At 39.7% G+C, this 20324-nt stretch overlaps 1 protein-coding gene and 1 long non-coding RNA gene across 3 annotated transcripts in view; one reads left to right on the top strand and one right to left on the bottom strand.

The window, feature by feature from the left end:
• Nucleotides 1-2450: 2450 nt before the first annotated feature.
• Nucleotides 2451-2988, bottom strand: LOC119916293. The gene is made up of 2 exons (XR_005447085.1): nt 2921-2988; nt 2451-2633 (listed from the first exon to the last, which is right to left on the bottom strand). It is a non-coding gene; the product is annotated as an uncharacterized LOC119916293 (long non-coding RNA).
• The window catches only part of LOC119916292 (corticotropin-releasing factor receptor 1-like), a 59728-nt gene continuing 42104 nt past the window's right edge, over nt 2701-20324 (top strand). Inside the window, exons 1-4 of one of the 2 annotated variants that reach the window (XM_038736259.1) lie at nt 2701-3980; nt 10707-10794; nt 14063-14110; nt 14476-14601. In XM_038736259.1, the coding sequence (XP_038592187.1) occupies nt 3951-3980; nt 10707-10794; nt 14063-14110; nt 14476-14601 (292 nt within the window). In that variant the 5' untranslated portion in view covers nt 2701-3950. Of the gene's footprint in view, nt 3981-10706; nt 10795-14062; nt 14123-14475; nt 14602-20324 lie in introns of both variants that reach the window. The other variant, XM_038736258.1, reaches the window with a different exon arrangement.

Below are 20324 nucleotides of genomic sequence, written 5' to 3'. Positions count from 1 at the left end.
CAGCGACAAAAAAGAAAAAATCAACTCATTTAAGAATTCTGTGTCGAAATGTGTCGCAAATGCACGTTTCTTTCAACCTCAACTAAGTAAACTCAATCAGCTGAAGATGAAGGCTGTGTGATATATAGCTCATGCACTGAAGTCACACCTCCATTAACTGATTGGATGTTTCATTCATGCTTCACTATCACTTGCTCATTCACAACTGTAGCTTTCAGCTGACTAACAACGTACAATCAAGGGTGTAGGTTTGCATATTTTGGGAGGACTGAATTGACAGGGCTCGCTAGCAGCTGTTCAAGATGACAGCGACATCTTGAATTCAAAATTGCAGGTGCACTGTACATATAGTGCATTTTATTAGAAATATGCTCAAGCCATGCTCTAGTTTATTTTTAAAAACTCATGGCAGGCCATTTTGAAATCGGGCCACAGGTCAGAGTTTGGCCACACTTGCCTTAGGGCTTGTGCTTGTGTTTTTCTCTCTTACCGCACAATTGCTCCCCAGCGTCCCACCAGCACTTTTATGCAAAAAAGCACCCGCATGTTGTTGTTATTTTGTGTTCCTACCAATGTTGAGGCCAAACCTACGCCCTTGTGTACAATCATAATCATTTTTTAAAGGGGGATTAGTTCCCACAGCATTGCTGCTCTGATTCTATGAGAGCAAAGCTTTTTCCACCAAACCTAATTGTATGACTGTTTGCTATAAATGGTAAAATCCTTGATGTCAGTGATTGAACAAGCAGAGGACCTTGAGTTGAGGTTGCTTTGTTAAATGCAGTTTCCAAGGTCATGAATGAACATTAAAATGTTTGTTCAAGGATGTTCAAGGATTCTTTTTATTGTTGTTAAAGCTATTAGATATTTTATTTGATTAACTGATTTGTCTTTAAAATGTCAGGAAATCACAAAGATCTATCATTTTGTTTACGAGAAATGGCTCTAAATATTCCATTTATTATCACATTAGACAGTGTTTGGCTTTTTTGCTTTATAAATGACTGAAATGATTTAATCGTTTATTATTTTCTGTCAGTTGATCGATCTATTCATTGACTTGTTTCAGTTCCTCAAATGTTTTCCTCTCTGTGAGCAGAATGAGAACGGACACTTTTAAACACATCATGGTCTGCAGGATTATGCATTTTCATCAACGAATGCAGTCATGTGAGGAGAACAGCAAGATTATCCGGACCTTCACAGGAGCTGAGCGCATGTTCATCACATGAACGTTCGACACCCCAACATGTAATGAACACATCGAGCCCATGCCTCTAGAATGAGCCTTAGGACAACGCTGCACACACACAGAGAGTTTATAGATTTTCAAGCTCTGGGGATGTCACATGCCTACACAGAAGATGAATTGTTTCAGATTAGATGGGGGGGACGGTGTCTATACTGTGCTTGATAGTGACAGCTGCGGAGCAAAGGATTAGAAAGACCGTCTTACACAATCTTCTTGGCTTCTCAGAAAATCATACACTAAAACAACTGGTTCCACTAAAGAGTGCACGACACCTGTCAGGTTGATTAAGAGAGTATTTTTAAGCACCTGTATGCAAGTCTCATAAACAGGTTTGCATACAGCAGGTATGTACAGCAGGTGTGCAGGTATGTACGCTGTGTCCTAGAAGGAGCAGGCTCATATTAATAAGTCGAAACAGTATCCCCACCACATAACCCAGTTTGCAATGGTCTCCTTGTTGCCACTGCTGACACTTGGCATACTCAGGGGAGGGCACTGTCACCTCGGATTAAAGCATCTTTTGAATAATGCCTCTTTGCACGTCACTGGGTCTAAAGAAAGCTTTAGCGCAGTGTGCATGAAGCATTTTGTGCACTCAAAGACTTAGTGGTATATGGATATTAGAAGCCAGCCTTAACCTCCTCCTGCATGAGAGCATCACATCTGATGATATGATGCGCTGTGTAAAATATTAATTTGGATTTAAAATGAGCAGGAACAGGAATAACAAGGTGGTGGAAGTTCCCTGTTGCTACCAAATCAGATAGGATGGCAACTATTGATCATTCTCATTGATTCCTCTGTTGATTTACTGCTTGGAGTCCAAGAAGACGTCCTCAAATGACTTTTACCAATAGTGCAAAACGAACACAAAATAATAAAACAGGACAAATCGAAACAATCTTCCTATTTGAGAAGCTGGGTGGAGCATTTGCGTTTTCCAATCGTTTTGGCTTGTGACCCCTTAAAATGAAGCAATGTGAGTGAGCATGAGAACACGCCCTTCAACAAAACAGTAATTTTTCTCTCTCAGTTTGTTCAGTTTGAAGGATTTTTTGAGCCTTAGGTCAAAGCTGCTACAATCAATATTATTTTAAATTATAATGGTAGGTCAAATGACAAAGTGGAGCATTAATCAGCCACAGAAACACAGATATTTCCCTCAGGAGTTGGTGGAGACCAAAAACAGAGCTAAAAGGAGAGTGGATATTAGACTTTTATTCATCAGGTTACACAGAATAGGACTCCGAATGCATGCTTTGTATCTCATTCACCATTAAATTTAAAAACTTTAATTTAATATGTCAGTGTTGTGTTTACAGCTTGTTGATGCTGCCCCCAAGTTGCAAGAAAGCCTTCCGGTTTAATGGTCCAGTATGAGCTAAAATGAGAGAAAAGTCAATAATATTTCAAAATTGTGCACATTCTTGGTAATATCATGTATGTTTTTTTTCCATTAATTTTTCTTTATTATATTTGTTAGAATCCTACTTGTCCATTTTGATCTCTTTACTGTTTCTATATTTCTATATTTAATTTTCATGTAAGCAACTAAATACGGAGGCAAATTCCTCCGTTGTGAAAATGTGTAACTGACCAAATTCTGATTCCCTTTAATTATCTTTTGACGCACCCACTAGACAATTGTTGAAGTTCAGTTTTCTGTACCTCATGAATAGAAATGAGTCACTTTTTAAAGAGCATGTTTCCGGAACTTCTTTGCACTGGATTTTATTTAAAACGATCCTCTGGGATGCTTAACTTCATTGACACAGTGGGACCATCTGTCCATTTTAGCCCACGGCCCAATCTGTTAACTCTGAGCATGGCACTAATTCACTGAAAACGGGGACACGTGTTAAAAGGCTTCCCCTTCTTGGATGCTTAATCAGAGGTTCTCTTCTTTTCAGCAATGCGCGCGGATCCTCCCATCCAAAATCAGTCTACCCCGGGTCCATCCATTAACTTTCCCATAGAAGTGACGTCTGGATTGCAAAGAGAGATTAAAGATCAGGAACTGGAACAGCGGACAGCCGTTGCATAATTAACTCCACTACGAGGAATTGAGTTATTCCTCAGTCGCAAGTGGCACAACGTGGGCGGCGCGTCGAGTGACGATCTGTAGCACCACCGCGGCTCCACGCACGAGTCAGAAGCTGGATGTGGAGCAGCTGGACCTCACGGTGTATCTCGGGGTAACCTGCGGTGGAACCCCCTGCATGTAAAAGGAGTTTTGGTTCGGGGCCAGCCCTGAAAGGTGCGGTAGTGTCCGTCTGATGGCGCGCGGCTCTCCAAGGTGGATTCGGTTTCCAGTCCGGTAACACAAACTGACGGAGCGACTTCATTTGAGTGCTCACGAGAAACCGACCCGGACGGAAAGGACATTTCCTCACCTGAAGACCAACACGCGTGTTTCTGCTCCTGGGCTTTACATGATCTGAATGGATCATAACCTCTGGTATTATCTGGACAGCTCATTTGGACACCTGATTGGCCTTCTCCGGTGACAGAAGTGACATTTCCAACAGTAACATATTTGTGGCACCAATTGTGTTGCTGCGACTTTTCTTTGCACAATTAAACTGAAAGGATAATCTCAGTGGGGTGTGCTCGGCCGCAGGGAGGCGGATAATAATCAAGTCATAAGAAGACATTTAATGACACACATGGACATTATGTGAAAAATAAAGGTCTGGAAATGCGTCGCAAATGCTTCCATCTGCTTGAGGTAAGTTCTGCGCCTTTTGCGCTTTGACTTCATCTGCTGAACTGAACTCGGACATTTAATTAAAATAGCTTAATAAAAGCGTGTAGATCTGTCTTATTCTCGCGGATTTCAGATGAGTATAATCTTGATGCGAGGGGATTTTACACTATCATCCCATCCAGATGTCAGTTTTGGATATCTCCATCTCTAGCTATTTAAAAAAAAAAAAAAAATTCTGAAATATTCTGAACTAAAATGTTTGAATCAGGTCAGTAATCCTGACAGAGACTTGCAGGGGTTTTTCCCACCTCCCCTCTGCTTTGCTCTGAGTATTAAGAACAATCTGTATCATAGCAGGTTAAAGAAAAGCTGAAGCTGCAAATGATGTATTTACTTGTAAACAACGAAACAGAAACCAGGACTTTGGTTTAAGATGGCATGAGAAAACAATCCCAAGTGGCACGATTCCTCCCCTGTCTGGGGCTGGGAGCTCAAATGCTGATGCAGAAAAACCCGGATTTGGGACACTGGAGATTAAAAAGAGAGCTAATGCTGCAAGTGCACCCCTCTCACTTCCGCTTTAATGAACATATTTCAGTCTCAAAAAGTCTTCCCTGAGATGAGTCATCTAATATCATGTGCTGTGGCACCTTCTGGACAAAATGGAGAGAGAACAATATAGGGACGAGAGGTTTGTTCTACTCAGAAGAGACATGCTGATGTTGTTACAGATGCCTGAGGTGAATTACTTCATCTTCCTATTGTGTGAGAAGAGCTGCCTCACTAAGAATAGTCAAGAACCCCCCCCCCCCCCACACACACACACACAGCAACTCACACAGGCTATCACATGTCTGCTAAGGTCAAAAAGTAACTAAGAACATTTATTTAAGTCCTGTACTGCAAGTTCAGGGTGGAGATACTTGAGTATTTCTACTTAACGGTGGTGGAAGAAAAAAACCTTTGACTCAAGCAAAAGTAGCAATACCTCAGTGCACAGTGTAGAAATACTCTCTTACAAGTTAAAGTCCTGCATTCAAGCACCAAATATACTTAAAGTACCAAAAGTATAGCACTACTTATGGGACATTTCGGAATCATGTATATTATTATATTATAATTATTGTGTGGTGCTGCTGCCTGAAAAGAGGGATGATAAGGCAGCCTACAAGAGGAAGACTGAAGACCACTTTACCAGTAAGACCCACAAGAGGGTGTGGCAGGGCATCCAGCCCATTACTTTACAAGACCAGCAAAAGCAAGAAAGCAGAGTGGTGAAAGCAGCGGAGAGAGACACAACACCGTCACCAGCCCCCAACAGCCCCATCCTCGCTGTGCAGGAGCAGGATGTGAGGCGTGTGCTCATAGCGTGAATTCGAGGAAAGGTGTTGAAGGAATGTGCAGACTTCACCAGTAAAATGGACGTTTTGGTTGATCGTTTAAGCAGCTTATCACCGCCCATATTCACATTTATTGTTAGTGATCTCTAGTGGCCGTAGTTAAGTATGACGGGAGCAAAGGAAGTCAGGTGACGTAGTTTACAACCCGTTCTCACTCCCTAGTCATCACATAAGGCCGCATGGTCAAGACCCATTGGCGTCAGTTTGTAACGCGCTGGGGGGAAGCCCTGTAGCGTCGCTTTTGAATGCTAATGGCAGATGTGGGATATTCAACACAAAAGTCAGAGTAAGGAGGTGGTTGGGGGATGATGGGCCCAAAACTGGACGTTCAACCAGGAGACAGGTGTTCGTTTCCCGTGTGAAACAGAACGTGGAAATTCAATGTTTTTATTTAAATTACGTAAGTTGCATAAGTCACGAAAGTAACGTCACTTAACTGGCGTAACGTAGTTATTTTAACCCAAACCGTGATCTTTTTCTAAACCTAACCAAGTAGGTTTTTTGCCTAAACTTAACCAAATTGCAACATTTCACAATGTCAACATTGTCAACATTAACAAGTACTTTTGTTTTGAAAGTCTAACCGGATGTTGAATTATTTATTTTTGCTAACTTGACTGCCGAGCCATAAACGTTGGAAAAACTGCAAAATGCTAAAATGCTAAAGGGGTACCCAGGGAGTTAAAGAACGCCGCCAAAGGGTCTTGACCAAGCATATTTGTGGCGAGTTGGGAGAGAGAATGTGTTGTAGTATAACGAGCAAGAAACGACTAAAGAAATTTCATCCAGGAGAAGGGGGCTTGAGTCCAGTGTGAAAATAAATCAATGTTGACCTATTTCAAAGTTAAATAACGTTACGTAGGTGAGTTACGTCATGTGAGTTACGTCATGTGAGTTGGCAGACGTTTCTTATGTCATATTACTTAACATAGTTTTTTAAACCCAAACAATGATCTTTTCCTCAACCTAACCAAGTAGTTTTGTTGCCTTACCCTAACTACCGCCGTTGCACAATGCTAACCACGTGTTTAACCAACACGTTCTCACTCCCGACTCGTCACATATTGACGCTTGGTCAAGGCCCATTGTCGTTGTTTTTTGACCCCTTTTGCATCATTTATTGACGTTTAGGTCTCTGCGATCAAGTTAGCAACGCTTGGCAACAATAAAAATGCAACGTCAGGTTAGACTTTCAAAATAAAAGAGCTTCCAAACATCTCCATATTGAAACATTGCATTATTAAAGTCGTGAAACGTTGCAGTTTGTTTGGGTTTGGGCATAAAAAGTACTTGGTTAAGGTTAGGAAAAGATCGTGGTTTGGGTTAAAAAATGACGTCAGTTTACACGTAAGTCAACTAACGTCACGTCAATTTATGTAACTTAAATAAAAATATTTAATATTCACTTTTTGCTTCACACAGGACACGAACCCCGGTCTCCTGGTTCAGACTCGTGGTTCTGGCCCTCTGTCCACCTCCTTACTCAGTCTTTTCCCGTTAAATATCATATAGGCATACCTGCCTTTACTGTCAAAACTTGACACTACATGGTTTCTCCCAATGCGTTGAACTATGACGCTAAAGGGATCCCCAGTGCGTTACAAACTGACGATGATGGCTCTTGATCATGCGTCCATATGTGATGAGTCGTGGAGTGAGAATGGGTTGTTTAACATCACGTGACTTGGGTAACGTTCTTACTGCCACCTTGTCATCAGCGGCCTCAACGACTGCTGTGCGGTATCAGCCATGGTCATCATGAAGTGCTCCGAGAGGCTGGTCCTGCAGCGCATCAAAGCCAGCTTCCCACCCACCTTTGACCCATATCAGTTTACCTACAGAGCAAATAGCTCTCCAGAAGATGCCTTCGCTATTGCTCAGGACGGCTGTGGCATAAACGTAGAGCGGGTCGCCTATTTATCAAAAGATCCTGAACCTCAAATTTCTCCCGAAGGCTGTGTCCTCAGTGTGTGAGTGTTTGTTTCTGATTTGCTGCTGGCACCTTGTATAGCAGCCTCTGCCATCAGTGAATGAATGTGTGTGTGAATGAGGTTAATGTGACTGGCAATTTAAAGTGCTTTTAAGTGGTTGTAAGATTAGAAAGGCGCTATTATAAGTGTTCCATTCGTTACTCTTCACATTGCACTGCCTTACCTTAAACACCAGTGGAACTACGTGAGGATGCTTTTCATAGACTGGCTACTAAACCTGCTGAACCCACCTGCCACTCTACACTCACGACAGTGTCCCCACCCACTCCACCAACACCATCATCAAGTGTGCGAACGACACGTGGTTGGATTCATCTCTGGAAAGGACGAGAGAGCCTACAGGGATGACGTCCAAAGACTGACAGCGTGCTGTTCAGAGAACACTCTAGTCCTGAACGCCGCAAAAATAAGAGAACTCATAATCAATGGGGACTGTACGGAAAAGGCTCCTGGGTACGCACATCGCTTCAGATCTCTCTTGGACTACAAATACCAGCACAGTTGTCAAGAAGGCTGGGGACAACTGGGGAACCTCAGGGAATAAATTCAAAAGAATATATAAAAACATTACATCATAATTTAGAAAATGGTTATATTTTGTACTATTAATCTGAATCTGTGACTTGTACTACTACAGTCAGACACAATTACTGCAGTGAAGTAAAAAGTACAATATTTGCCTCTGATATGTGAAAGTGTAAAGTTTGCTGAAATAGAAATACTAAATTACTTTGATAACAATAATAATCTTTATTTGAAGAGCACTTTTCAAAAACAAGTGCTTTGTAAGTGTAAAGTGTAAAAACAATAAAACACATAAAAACAAATACAAGACACTTAAGAGACTAAAATACACGTTTAAAATAAATATATATATGTAGAAAAAATAAAATAGAATAAAATAAAGTCAAAAATCGGGAAAGGCTGTCCTATAAAAGAATGTTTTTAGAAGGGACTTAAATACTTTAAAAAGGGCAACTTCAACCCTATTTTTCAATGATTTTATGTCTATGTGACTATAACTTGGACAAATTATTTTAAATGTTATTGAGTGAGTGCACTGCAGTTAAACAGGGCTGCAGCGTAATCCTTTTAATCAGTTGCGTCCCATCAGAGTAAACTAAGGGCATCACTTTGTGTTGAAAAGTGGTGGCGTCATAGGGGCACCGATTAGCGGTGTGACACTTGGCTCGCGAGACGTCCCGATACGCGATATTAGGTTCACGGGAACGAGACGAAAAGATCCTTAAACAGTGTTGTATGAGTGGGGGGGTCTGAGGGGACCTCCCCCACTAAATTTTGATCATTAAACACTTCATTTCCTGCATTCTGGGGAAAGTTTCTGCACCAATTTATGGTGGAAATGTTTTTATTTATGTAAAAGGAAACATAAAATTCAGGTGGCACATGACATTTAAAAATGTATAAACAGTATATAAGTCAGTGCATCTCTCAGTCATTCTGTGCTGCTTTCAGATCTGTTTCTCCTGGAGATCAACTTTGACACCGATGGACTAAACTGCCTTTTTTTGACGCTGACAGGCTCAGACTTTTGTAACAAGTGTCTGACGGCGTTATGGAAAGGATCCCTACAGAGAGAAACCATTTTTCATTTGACCAGAAACAGCCGCTATAACACTCTTGTCAAAACCACCAGACTCTATTGATAAAAACAGTATTTTTACCTCACAGGTCTACCGCTGCCTTGATTGGTTAGTTTGTGTTATTGTGTGGCCTTTGTGTTTTTAACCCTTTTAAAATACCAAAGTCACACAATAATACAAACTAACTGACTGAGGCTGCGGTAGACCACACACAACTCCCGTGATCAGTTTTAGTAATTAGTGATTGGATTTTGAATACATTTAAAATGAGCCAGGTTATGTTTGACAATCCCTGAATTTTATTTTATTTATTTTTTCATTCTTGTAGCTTCCATTGCTTGGTGATAAAATGGGTTGAGACTGTCTCAGGTCCTTTCACTGCGAGTTGAAATGAGGCCCCCTGAATTCATATTAACATCGCATTACCAGCTGGTTTTATTCTATTGTTTACATTGTGGCTGTCAGTTGTTGAGCTGTAATTATATGGACAGAGGTGGACAGCCAGTACAGTAGGTTACTGTGCTCTGATACCTGCCCACAATTCACTGAGCGTGAAATAGCCATCACGAACCCTTCTTTGAAATCTGGGGCAGAATATCATTTTATATGACGTGACCACACACACAGCTGGTGTTTCACGCTGCTGTAACCACCAGATGAACGTGACTTTTAGTGTGATTTAATGACACGAAAAACAAAGGAATTTTAAAGCAAGAATTTTGTTCTGTCGACAAAAATGTGAACTGCTTGTTGGTTTAGATGTTGCATTATTGATAGGACTGTTTTATTTAAGGAGGAAATGAAACATTGCCTTTATAGGTAATAGTAGCCGCCCTCTCGTGTCCACAGGGAGCAGCGTATACTCAAGGACAGCTGCATGGACATGTGACCTAGTTTGGGGTCAATTAGAGAGGCCAGTTTAGTCCAAACAAAAACAAAACTAATCACATTTTACGGTACTTTGTGGTCTTTTGTGCCTCTCATAAAATGGCACTGACAGATGTAGTGCTTTCCAGATGTCACCGTGAAGCACAGTACAGTACATTCACACAGTGAATGTGTGTACTCCGACCTTCCTGGTTCCCAGCAGTCACTCGTCCAAAAGAAATCCAGTTGAGATCAAAGTGTGAGGATGAAATTTTAATCTGAATCCCACTTAACTGTCATTTTAAAAAAGCTCAAAAAGAGTTTCCCACCTTTTATCATCCTGGTGTGTGCAGCAAATGGAGCAGATGTCATCTCACATTATTATTGTGGTAGAAACAAGCAAAAACACGCTGGTACTTCTGTCACAAGACCCTATAAACCCCTCCTGAGCTGCCTACTGACTTTATAATCATGTGCATTATTCAATGTCTTTCCCCTTCTGCACACATGCAAAGTAGGCTAGCTGCTTCCACGACATCGATGCACAAACAGAAATATTTTGAGTTTGACATCACAATCATCCGAGAAGGCAGCAAGTAATTTCTTAGCCTTTATATTTTATTGAATCCTTGCATCTGGCAACATGAAAGAGTGTTGATGCGGAAAAATGATTACAGAGGGCAAAGTGCTCCAAATTATGCGAGAGGAGTTGTTAATACATGTGTCGGCTGCTCAAGGGCACCAAGAATCTTTCCGTTTGATTCATCAGAACATCATCCCCCGTGTGTGCAGGAGTTAAAGGAATCCAAACTCCAGGGGAGAGTTGTATTTTACACTATGTCATGTTTAATATTTGATTGTGTTGTCGTCCTCTCTGTTTTGTAGGTGTGCGCCATCATAAGCCTCCTGCCGTCTGGCTGTTTAGCAGATTTGACATGTGAAGCTCTGCTCATGCTAACAGGAAATGTCTCATGTAAGTTGAAGACTACAGCAACTGTTACACTCTTTTAAAAGCCACTCTTATCCTAGCACAAGCCAACCTGAGTGTTTCCAGTTGCTCCACTTACACCCTTCTGCACTTGTGAGGGTTGAATTGATTTTCAGTCTTTTCCATTTCAAGACCGTTGACAACTGAATGCCAAACCCTCGTCCTCAATCACAACTTTCCCCTTGTGGATAATGTCTTTTATTATTATCCAGTTTCTGTGTAGACCTCACTAGTACAATAATGGTTACTAGACACACACAGCCACGCACAAATGCACAGGAATGATCTTAATGACGAGTAATGACAGTGATGTCTGTGCTGTAATTATGCTGTCACATTGCTCTGTTATGACTTGGCTGGGTGTCGAGCCAACGCTTATTTTCATTATCAGTTAATTTGTTGATTTTTTTTTTTTTTTTACTTTTAAACAACACATTTTTTGGGGACAGAAAGGAAGTTGATGTGTTTAATTTGACGTTATATGTAAAACAAGAAATCAGTAGCTATATCTGATATTTTTGGGTCAGTTGAATCTGTCAGGCTCAATTAATCACAGGGCTGCAACTAACGAGTATTTTCATGGTCAATGAATGGCGATAAAATGTCAGAAAATAGTAAAAAATGATATGACCATGACATTGCTTATAAATGTTATATTGAGCCATCTCAGGGCGTCAAAAACCAACGCTCTGAGAAAGCCTGACAAAGCGTTGGTATTTGACGCACAAAGTACCCTTTAGCATCCGTATGAGATGCCCTGGGCTTTTATGTAACTCCAATGTAACCCATCCATCATCATGCAATGCACTGATTTCAACCCAAAACAGAATCTTTTTCTAAACCTAACCAAGTAGTTTCCTAAAACTAAAGGTTTCACATACGGACACTTTGTCAGGCTTTCTCAAAGTGTCCATGTTTGGCGCACTGAGATTAGAACGTGTTCACTATATTATAGAATATTCAGTTTACGATGATAAAACTGTAAAAAGCAGCATTTTTCTGGAAAAAGTCATCACATTCCTGTAACATGTTAGTAAGTAATGTAGATCATCCTCTCATCATCTTGTGTGTTTTTATCTACAAGGCAGTCCTTTGCAAATTTGTAACCTCCTTAACTTTGCGGTCAGTAGTTACCAAACACAGTCTAGCAGGCTACTGCTTTTAAAAGTCCCCAGGGTTGTTTCCAAGTTAGGAAATACTGCCTTTTCATATTGTGCACCCTAAACATGGAACTCCTTACAAAATATTTTCCTGTTAGAGGTGCTGGTACCACTTACGGTTAGAGTTCTTGAAAGTCCCTGGTTGCAGATGTCTTTAAGGAGAAGTGTTGATGTTTCCTATAGCCTGGATTCTTTAAGTGTATGTGTCTTGGAAGAGGTTTTTATGTGTTGAATTGTCATGTCTGTGTAAATGTAACTTTTAAATGTTGTTTTGCTGCCTTTTTTGTATATATATATATATATATATATATATATATATATATATATATATATATATTAAAAAAAGAATGTGTTGCTGCCCAGCACTGCTAGTAAGTGTACTTAAATAGTTAGGTATTTAGAAATATTTTCTAAATACCACTGCTACGCAGACGATACGCAGCTTTTCCTATCCTTCCCGCCAGACGACCCCAGCGACTCGGCACGGATCAGCAGCCTGTCTCTCGGACATATCTGCATGGATGAAGGCTTACCACCTTCAACTAAACCTTTTTAAGACTGAACTCTTGGTCATTCCAGCCGAGCAATCTATCCTATAACATCAAACTACAAACTGACTCCTCAACCATCACTCCAACCAAGGTTGTGAGAAACTTGGGTGTCATGATTGATGACCAGCTGTCGTGCCGCTTTGCTCTATACAACATAAGGAAAATCAGGCCCTACCTCACTCAGTACGCCGCCCAACTTCTGGTACAGGCCATGGTTATCTCTCGCCTCGACTACTGCAATGCCCTCCTAGTAGGTCTTCCAGCTTGTGCGGTGTAACCCCTACAAATGGTTCAGAACGCAGCAGCGCGTCTGGTTTTTGATCAGCCCAAAAGGACTCATGTCACTCTATTACTCAGTGACCTCCACTGGCTCCCCGGGGCCTCCAGAATTAAATTCAAGCCCCTAATGCTGCATACAGAGTGACTACAGGGTCTGCACTCATCTACCTAAGCTCCATGATACAACGTTCCTTCCCGGCCACTACGCTGCTCCAACGAACGCCGCCTGGCTCTGCCATCCCTTCACACAAAGCAATCACAGTCCCTGTTCTCATCTGTGACACCACGATGGTGGAACGAGCTACCACACGCCATCAGAGCAGGGGCGTCCCTCTCTAACTTCAAGAAGCTCCTGAAAACTCATCTCTTCTGAGAACACTTCCTCTTATAACACCTCTAACCCCTAACCTCTAACATGCACTTCCTGTGCTCTATGCCCCTACAATTATTCTGTATCGATTGCACTTTTTTGTTAACTCTTACTTCCTTCCCTAGGTATTTACCCCATTGATGCGATATGTGCTGTTAGCTCTTACTAGTATTTATTGCTGCTCTTACTAGTATGTATTGTCAGTTGTAGATCTGTATTTGATGATTTGTTTGATGCTTGTATGTTGTACTGTATGTTGTACTCAAATGTACTGTAAGTCGCTTTGGATAAAAGCATTTGCCAGATGAGTAAATGTAAATCAACCAGAGAGGATGTGAACTGCTTGATGCAGCCATACACCACTACAAGGGTTTATTAAGCAACTTCCCGACAGAAGAGTCATAATTCATGCTGCCACTAGAATTCTTTGTCAAGAAAACCTAAATTTAGATGTAAGCGAACTACCAATTTTGTTTATCTTGTGAGGACAGTTTCTAAAACTACTCTGTGTTAATTTCTTATTTTACCGAGATTAATTAATTCTCTCACCACAAACAGGTGTGAAAACACCGGTTAATAAAACATCTGAAAGCATTAATCTGAAGCACCAACTTTGCCCTGCAGAACGTCCTTATTTCCGGATCTTTTCTGTCTAAATCTTCTTGAGTTATTACAGAAATAATAGCCTGACCCTTGGGGCACGTCTAGATTCATATTTGCTGCTACCGTCCTGTTATTGCTCGAGGAAAGGTCTGTCACCAGTGTTTACCGTTGCCCTTTAATGCTCACCCGTTGTAGCTGTTAAGCTGAATCTAATGAGGTTTTCATAGCTTCTTCTAAACTGCGTAAACAATGGTTGAGGTTATTGATGAAATTCTCTCTCTGGATTGCAGTACACTCCCTGGCCTCCTCCTGGAACCAAACCCTGAGCAATGCCACAGGTCAGTGGAGCGGTGAGTTGGACACGTTGCTCTTCTCAGATGTGTGAAACTGATTCCCTATGCGGTTTCTACAAAGCAAAGTTGTTGTGGAATACCCCACGAGGGAGACAAGTTTGATCTGAACTCAGATTATAAGGACTAACATCAAAGATGAGAACAATGCTGGAAATAGACTTGGTGACGAGCCACGGGAGACGACGCAGCGCAGGAGTAATCATTAAAGCCTGTGTACACAAACAGCTTATTCAGCTCCACAGTATATTGCCAACATCACTGGAGCATTGTCAGAATTTCACCATGGCTATATGTAGTCCTGTGCCATGCCAGGCATGTCTGTGTCTGACATTTCTGTCCTCTCACTTCAGGCTCGGGACTCTACTGTGACACCTCCATCGATGGCATTGGCACCTGCTGGCCCAGGAGCAGCGCTGGCCAGATGGTGTCGCGACCCTGTCCAGAGATGTTCTACGGTGTCAGATACAACACCACCAGTAAGTCTGCACTCCTGCCAGCACAACCAGAAACAAGAGATTAAAAACAAGCTTTAACTTGATTTCCTCCTCTACTCGTCTTCCCCATGGGCACATCCTGTTTACGTAATTGTGTATACAGAAATTAGCATGAGCATACAAATTAGCAAGAGACACAGAAAAGTGTAAAAACAAAAACAAAACGTGTGTACACAAAGTAGGGCTGCGGCAGATATAATCCACCATGAAGTGCCAGAAAAAAGGAGCGTGATGTTGGGAAGACGAGACAAGTAGTTCACCTGCTGTGAAAAATGGTTTGTGTCGGGAGATGGCAACAGAAAGATCGAATAATGTAACAGAATGAATATTACATCACTGCCGCCTGAGATGCTTCAGCCTGTTAAAAAGCTGGAAACAAGAGATAAATGTCACTACTGGTGTTCATTCTTTTCTTTTGGTAATCACCAGTCAAAAACTACTTTTTGAAACATGATCTGGGTCAAAGAATTAAACAATCTGACCCATTTTTATGTCTCTGTAGATATTTTAGACATGAGATTTTTTGGCTGATGTTTTTGTGAATGTAAAAAGATTTCTTGTTCTGATGCCGAACTGTTCTTGAACTCCTCTTCACCACAGCAGCTTCTAAGGTCAAACAACTGAAACAGGTCGGCTCTGTGAATTACATGTCTGGCGTTCTCTGTTGAAAGAAAATCTGTTCCTCAAAGGGTGAAATTAATATTTTATGTTTTTTAGCCATTCTAGTGGCGTGGCTTTAGGGATGTCAGTCGGTCAGTACACCACTTTGTTCCAGACTAAAAACAACTACACATTGTCAGGAAATGTGGTGCAGATGTACATGATCCCCAGAGGATGAATCCTACTGACTTTTCCTCTACCGGCACCACAAGGTTAATATTTGTTGTTTTTAGTGAAATATTTCAATAACTATTGGAAGGATTGTCATGAAATTTGGTTCAGACATTCTTGTTTCCCCTCAGGATAACTTTTGTGATCCTCTAACCGGTAATCATGCGACATTATCAGGCCAAAATGTTAATTTACTTCAACCTCTGCTACACTTTGCAAGTATTGCTAATTAGCCAGCTAAGATCTTGAGGGTAGTAAACATTAGCCATACCTGCTAAACATCAGCATGTTAGCGTTGTCACTGTGAGCACCCTGTGAGCACTTTATACCACTTTATTGATGCTTTATCAACACAACTCCAGCTTGGATGCATTTCTCAGGCATGACTTTGTATCCATGAAGCATCCCGCTTTGTTTTAGCAGCTCCTGAACAAACAGAGCGTCTTCGAGCAGGTGAGCGTGCTTTCCATCTGAACAAGAACTTTAAAAAGGCAGTATTGACAGACTAATGATATTAATACATTCACATTACTCAGTGCCATCCACTGTCTCAAAGCAAATTAGATCAGGCAGCATCATTATGTCTCTGTCTTTTCAAATATTGATGATTGATAACCTTTTCCTAAACAATTTATTATGAGATGGTCACATGACGTACAAGACATGAGGCATTTCTTTCTTTCTTTGGTATCAACTCACATTTATGAAGCTTGAACCAAAGTTTCTTAAAAAATATGATAGCTGCCGATGAATTTCTCTTGATTCCCAAATGGATGAGTGGACTAATCATTTTAGCTGTTAAACTAAATCTGAATTAAACAAAAATGAAAACATAAAATCACGAATATAAAACCTAATCGTAAGATTGAATCTTTAAAAATAACCAAGGGCTGTCTAAAAACATAAAAATAAATAAATAAATCTAATGTTATCAAACTTAATGAGACACATTAAAGATTTTAAAGTACCCCAAAACAACAAAACATTAGCAGCTAGCATGACTAAAAGGTTTTGTCCTTTCAGATGAGGAAGAATTGTGTGTTTAATTTTCATTTAGATAATGTATAAAAATGAGGCTTATAACCAATACTTGCTGTAATATCCATAAATACTGTATAGATAAGTTTCACATTCAACAAAAAAAATCTTCCTGGCTGTGATTCTGATCCAACGGGGATCTGTAGCCTGTGATGTGTATCTATCTAGGGCACTGCGGCACTGACTGAAGGTAAAACAAACACTACCGAGGGACACACAGTAAACACAATTAAGTAAATTTAGGAGATAAAAGCAATTGTGTTTCTTGGTAATTTAAAGTCTAAACCCCCCACAGGACCCCGAGGAGAGAGTGAGCTGGGCTATAATTCTGCCACAGCTCACCAGCAACTTGACACTACAAGGTTAATTTCACCTTCAGGATTAACATAATCTCTATTCAAGCGTAGCTGGAAAGCCTAAAAAAGACTGTACATCAGCTGACATTGCAAGCGAAGGTCAGAAGTGGAAATAGGGTTCAGGATACAGTATGTTTTTTTTTTTTTATGAGGATTTAAAACCGATTAACTTGAGACTCTCACTTACTGAATGTTAAAATCCTCTATGATATTATTCCTGAATTGGAAGTCATGGATTAGAAATTAAGCGTAAATACTTTTAACTTAACTGAAGTGTGTTTTTAGCATTAATTTATAATTAATCATCGCTAAACACTTTATATTTTTCTCTGATTTCTCACCTGATCCATTTGCAGTCATTTTATTAGCTAAATGGTTCAGAAAAAGAATTTTTCTGCACAAAGTTCTGTTTGTTTTAAAAGTAATTTATGACAAATTCTCTTCAAGGTTTTGTATATTCATCACTTTGAGCTGAAAGTACCAGGTTGTCAGCATCCTGTTACATTAAGGACCCCTAATGTGAACACAAGGCTGTGAGCTTTTTTTCCACAACAACATGGTGGTGGAAAGTCACTAATTACATTTACTTAAGTGCAGTTTTGATGTACTTGTACTCTACTTGACTATTTTCATTTTAAGCTCTTAATACTTCTACTTCACTATAATTCAGAGGGAAATATTTACTGCACTGCTACATCTACTACATATCTGACAGCTTTTGTTACTTTTCACATTAAAATCCTATAATTAGATTTTTACAAGGGTACAAGGTAGTTTTGGTAGTTAAAATTAGCTCCATCTCGACCAGCTTCAACATTAATAGTATAGTAATAAAGTATATGATATTGTAGCATTACAATGTTGCTAATAAAGTTATACTTTTACCAAAGTAAAGATCTTTTTATCTAGTGTCATCTTCATGTCATTTGAATGACAAATTTAATAAATTCCTGCAAATCTTTCCCATCAGCCTCTGCTGTAATTTGTGTTTTGTGCTAATTAGCAAATGTTAGCATGCCTACATGCTAAGGTGGTGAACACGAGTATCATCAGCATGTCACCATCGTCATTGTGAGCATGTTAGCAAGTCCAGCTTCACAGAGCTGCTAAAGCTGTTTGCTTGTGCAAAACCATTTCTAAGCAGGAATATGATGAGCAGACAACAATCAATGGATTAACAAAATAATAATAATTGATTTACTGATCACACAGGGGCATGAAATGCACTTTGAGCAGCTACTGTACATGTGTATTTCTTACTTTGAGTTTTATCAATTAAATTTATATCTAACTAAGAAATTGTTCTATTTATTCAGTGATTATAATAAAAAAACAGAGGTGGAAGAAGTACTCAAATCTTTTACTTAAGTAAAAGAGGCAATAGGCCTTCTGCAAAGTAAAAGTACTGCATTCAAAATATTACTTAAGTAAAAAAAAAACACTTGAATTAGCAGCAGTTTAGTTTACTTCAAAGTATCAAATGTAAAAGTACTCATTAGGCAATACATCTTATGTTTATCATATATTCAGCGGTGTAAAGAGTACTAAAATATTGTACTTAAGTAAAAGTACTGTTACAGTGATGTATTTTTACTTAAGTACAAGTAAAGTTACTGTTATAAAAATCTACTCCAGTAAAAGTAAAAAGTAGCTCATTTAAAATTTACTCAGAGTAAAAGTTACTTTGTTACTTTTTTAACCTCCTGAAATAACTTATTTATACTGATTTAATATCTTATTTATAAGCCTACTTATTATACTTCATTAAATCGCAGTCTTTTTGCTATTTAATGAGGGCACAAGCCAGATAAAAGTTTGTTTGACAGATCCTTTGCTAAAGCAATGGCACAAAACAATGTTAGAGACCTTTTATGTTATCAGAAGAAGTTTTGTGAATATTTATGCTTCATTATGAAACTGTGGTGGACAGATTAGACTATGGCGGGCCGCACTGGGCTGGGAAAATGGGAAACACTCCCTATTTATGCTACATTCAAACAGGTGCATAATAAATGTTTTACTAACATAGGACTAAGCATAATTAACTAGTTACCAGCAGGTTGATAGTGCCAACCAACATTAGCAATGTCAAGCACCAATGTCTTTTTGGCTAGTTTAAGAAAAGCCTCCTACCAAACTATGACAACTATATTTTAACAACTACCTTCTCTTTTGAGTCTCCGTTTGGGGAAATAACCTCTTTTAATATGATAAATTGATTAATTTTAATTCAGTTATAAACTCCTGGACTTTAATAGCTCTTGTGTTTCAGCAGGTTTTCTGCTCATGTTCAAAACTTTCAGAATATCTCCCATAGTGTTCTCTGACATGTCCAGAAAAACTCATAATTTAATGAATATTTTTAATTCTAGCTGGCCTCTACTCTTCTGTGCAATGCATTATTGATCCACTGGTATATAGCTTATCCCCTTTAGACTGTTTGACCAACACAGTTTGGGACAGCATGCTGCATGTGAAACCAAAACCAACCAAAAACACTACTGATCCAGCAGATAGGACTATCTCACCACAAATCCACATGTTCCCTTCAGCAGCTCCAATAAAGTGCAGCTCACAGTCCAAAACAACTAGGCTGTGCTTCAGTTTTAAGATGTTAATATTGCAAACTGTAGACTACCAGACTGTCTGGTCTCACAGCACGAGGTGCACATGATTAAAATCGCAGGTGTCGCATCAGCTGGGCGGAGTTGATTCACACGAGTTCAGCGCCACGGGTCGCCCCTGGTGGTTCTGCAGCTGGGACTCTCTGCAGCAAGCTGAGTCAGTCCTGTCTTTGAGCCACCTGCAAACGTGATTTTTTTTTTTTACTCAGTAACGGCTGTGATTTAAAACGTAGCAAAGTACAATACGTCAAAGAAAACATAGGCTACTTAAGTAAAAGTAAAATTACAAATTATAAAAATGACTTGAAATGTACAAGTACACAAAAAATCTACTCAATTACAGTAATGCGAGTAAATGTAATTTGTTACTTTTCTCCTCTGCATATATTTATTAGTGGAATTTAATTCCTGTTTATCGTACAAGCAGGATCTGAATTTTGATTTTAGTACCTCAAATTTGTACTGACGTGAGGTACTGCAGTACTTGAGTAAATTACTTTACGTTACTTTACGCCTGTGATAAAACTTTAAATGTGTTTATTCCTGTGTCACACTCCACGCTTCTTCTTCTCCTCAGTTTTTTGAAGGACAGAGTTTACTGAAATTTACTAAATATTTTCTACTTCAAGTTCTTGCCTTAAAAGGAAACTAATTCTGCCCATGAAAGGCTTCTAACATGAGGAGCAAACTTAAGGTCCTCTAACATGTGAGAGAAATTTTTAGCTCCAGCGTTTGTTTGTTGAGTGCTGCAGGATTCACCCACTGAGCACGCTGCCATCTTTCTGAACTATTAGAAGCTTATTTTAGATAATATATGCAGATCTGTAAGCAAACATCCCTTTAGCTCCACTGATTA

This window comes from Micropterus salmoides, unplaced genomic scaffold (genome assembly GCF_014851395.1).
Source record: "Micropterus salmoides isolate LMB-PRFRI ecotype aquatic unplaced genomic scaffold, ASM1485139v1 Ms_hic_scaffold_21, whole genome shotgun sequence".
Lineage (NCBI taxonomy): Eukaryota > Metazoa > Chordata > Actinopteri > Centrarchiformes > Centrarchidae > Micropterus > Micropterus salmoides.
Note: the sequence above shows the minus strand (reverse complement) of the source record. Positions and strands in the feature narration are given on the sequence as shown.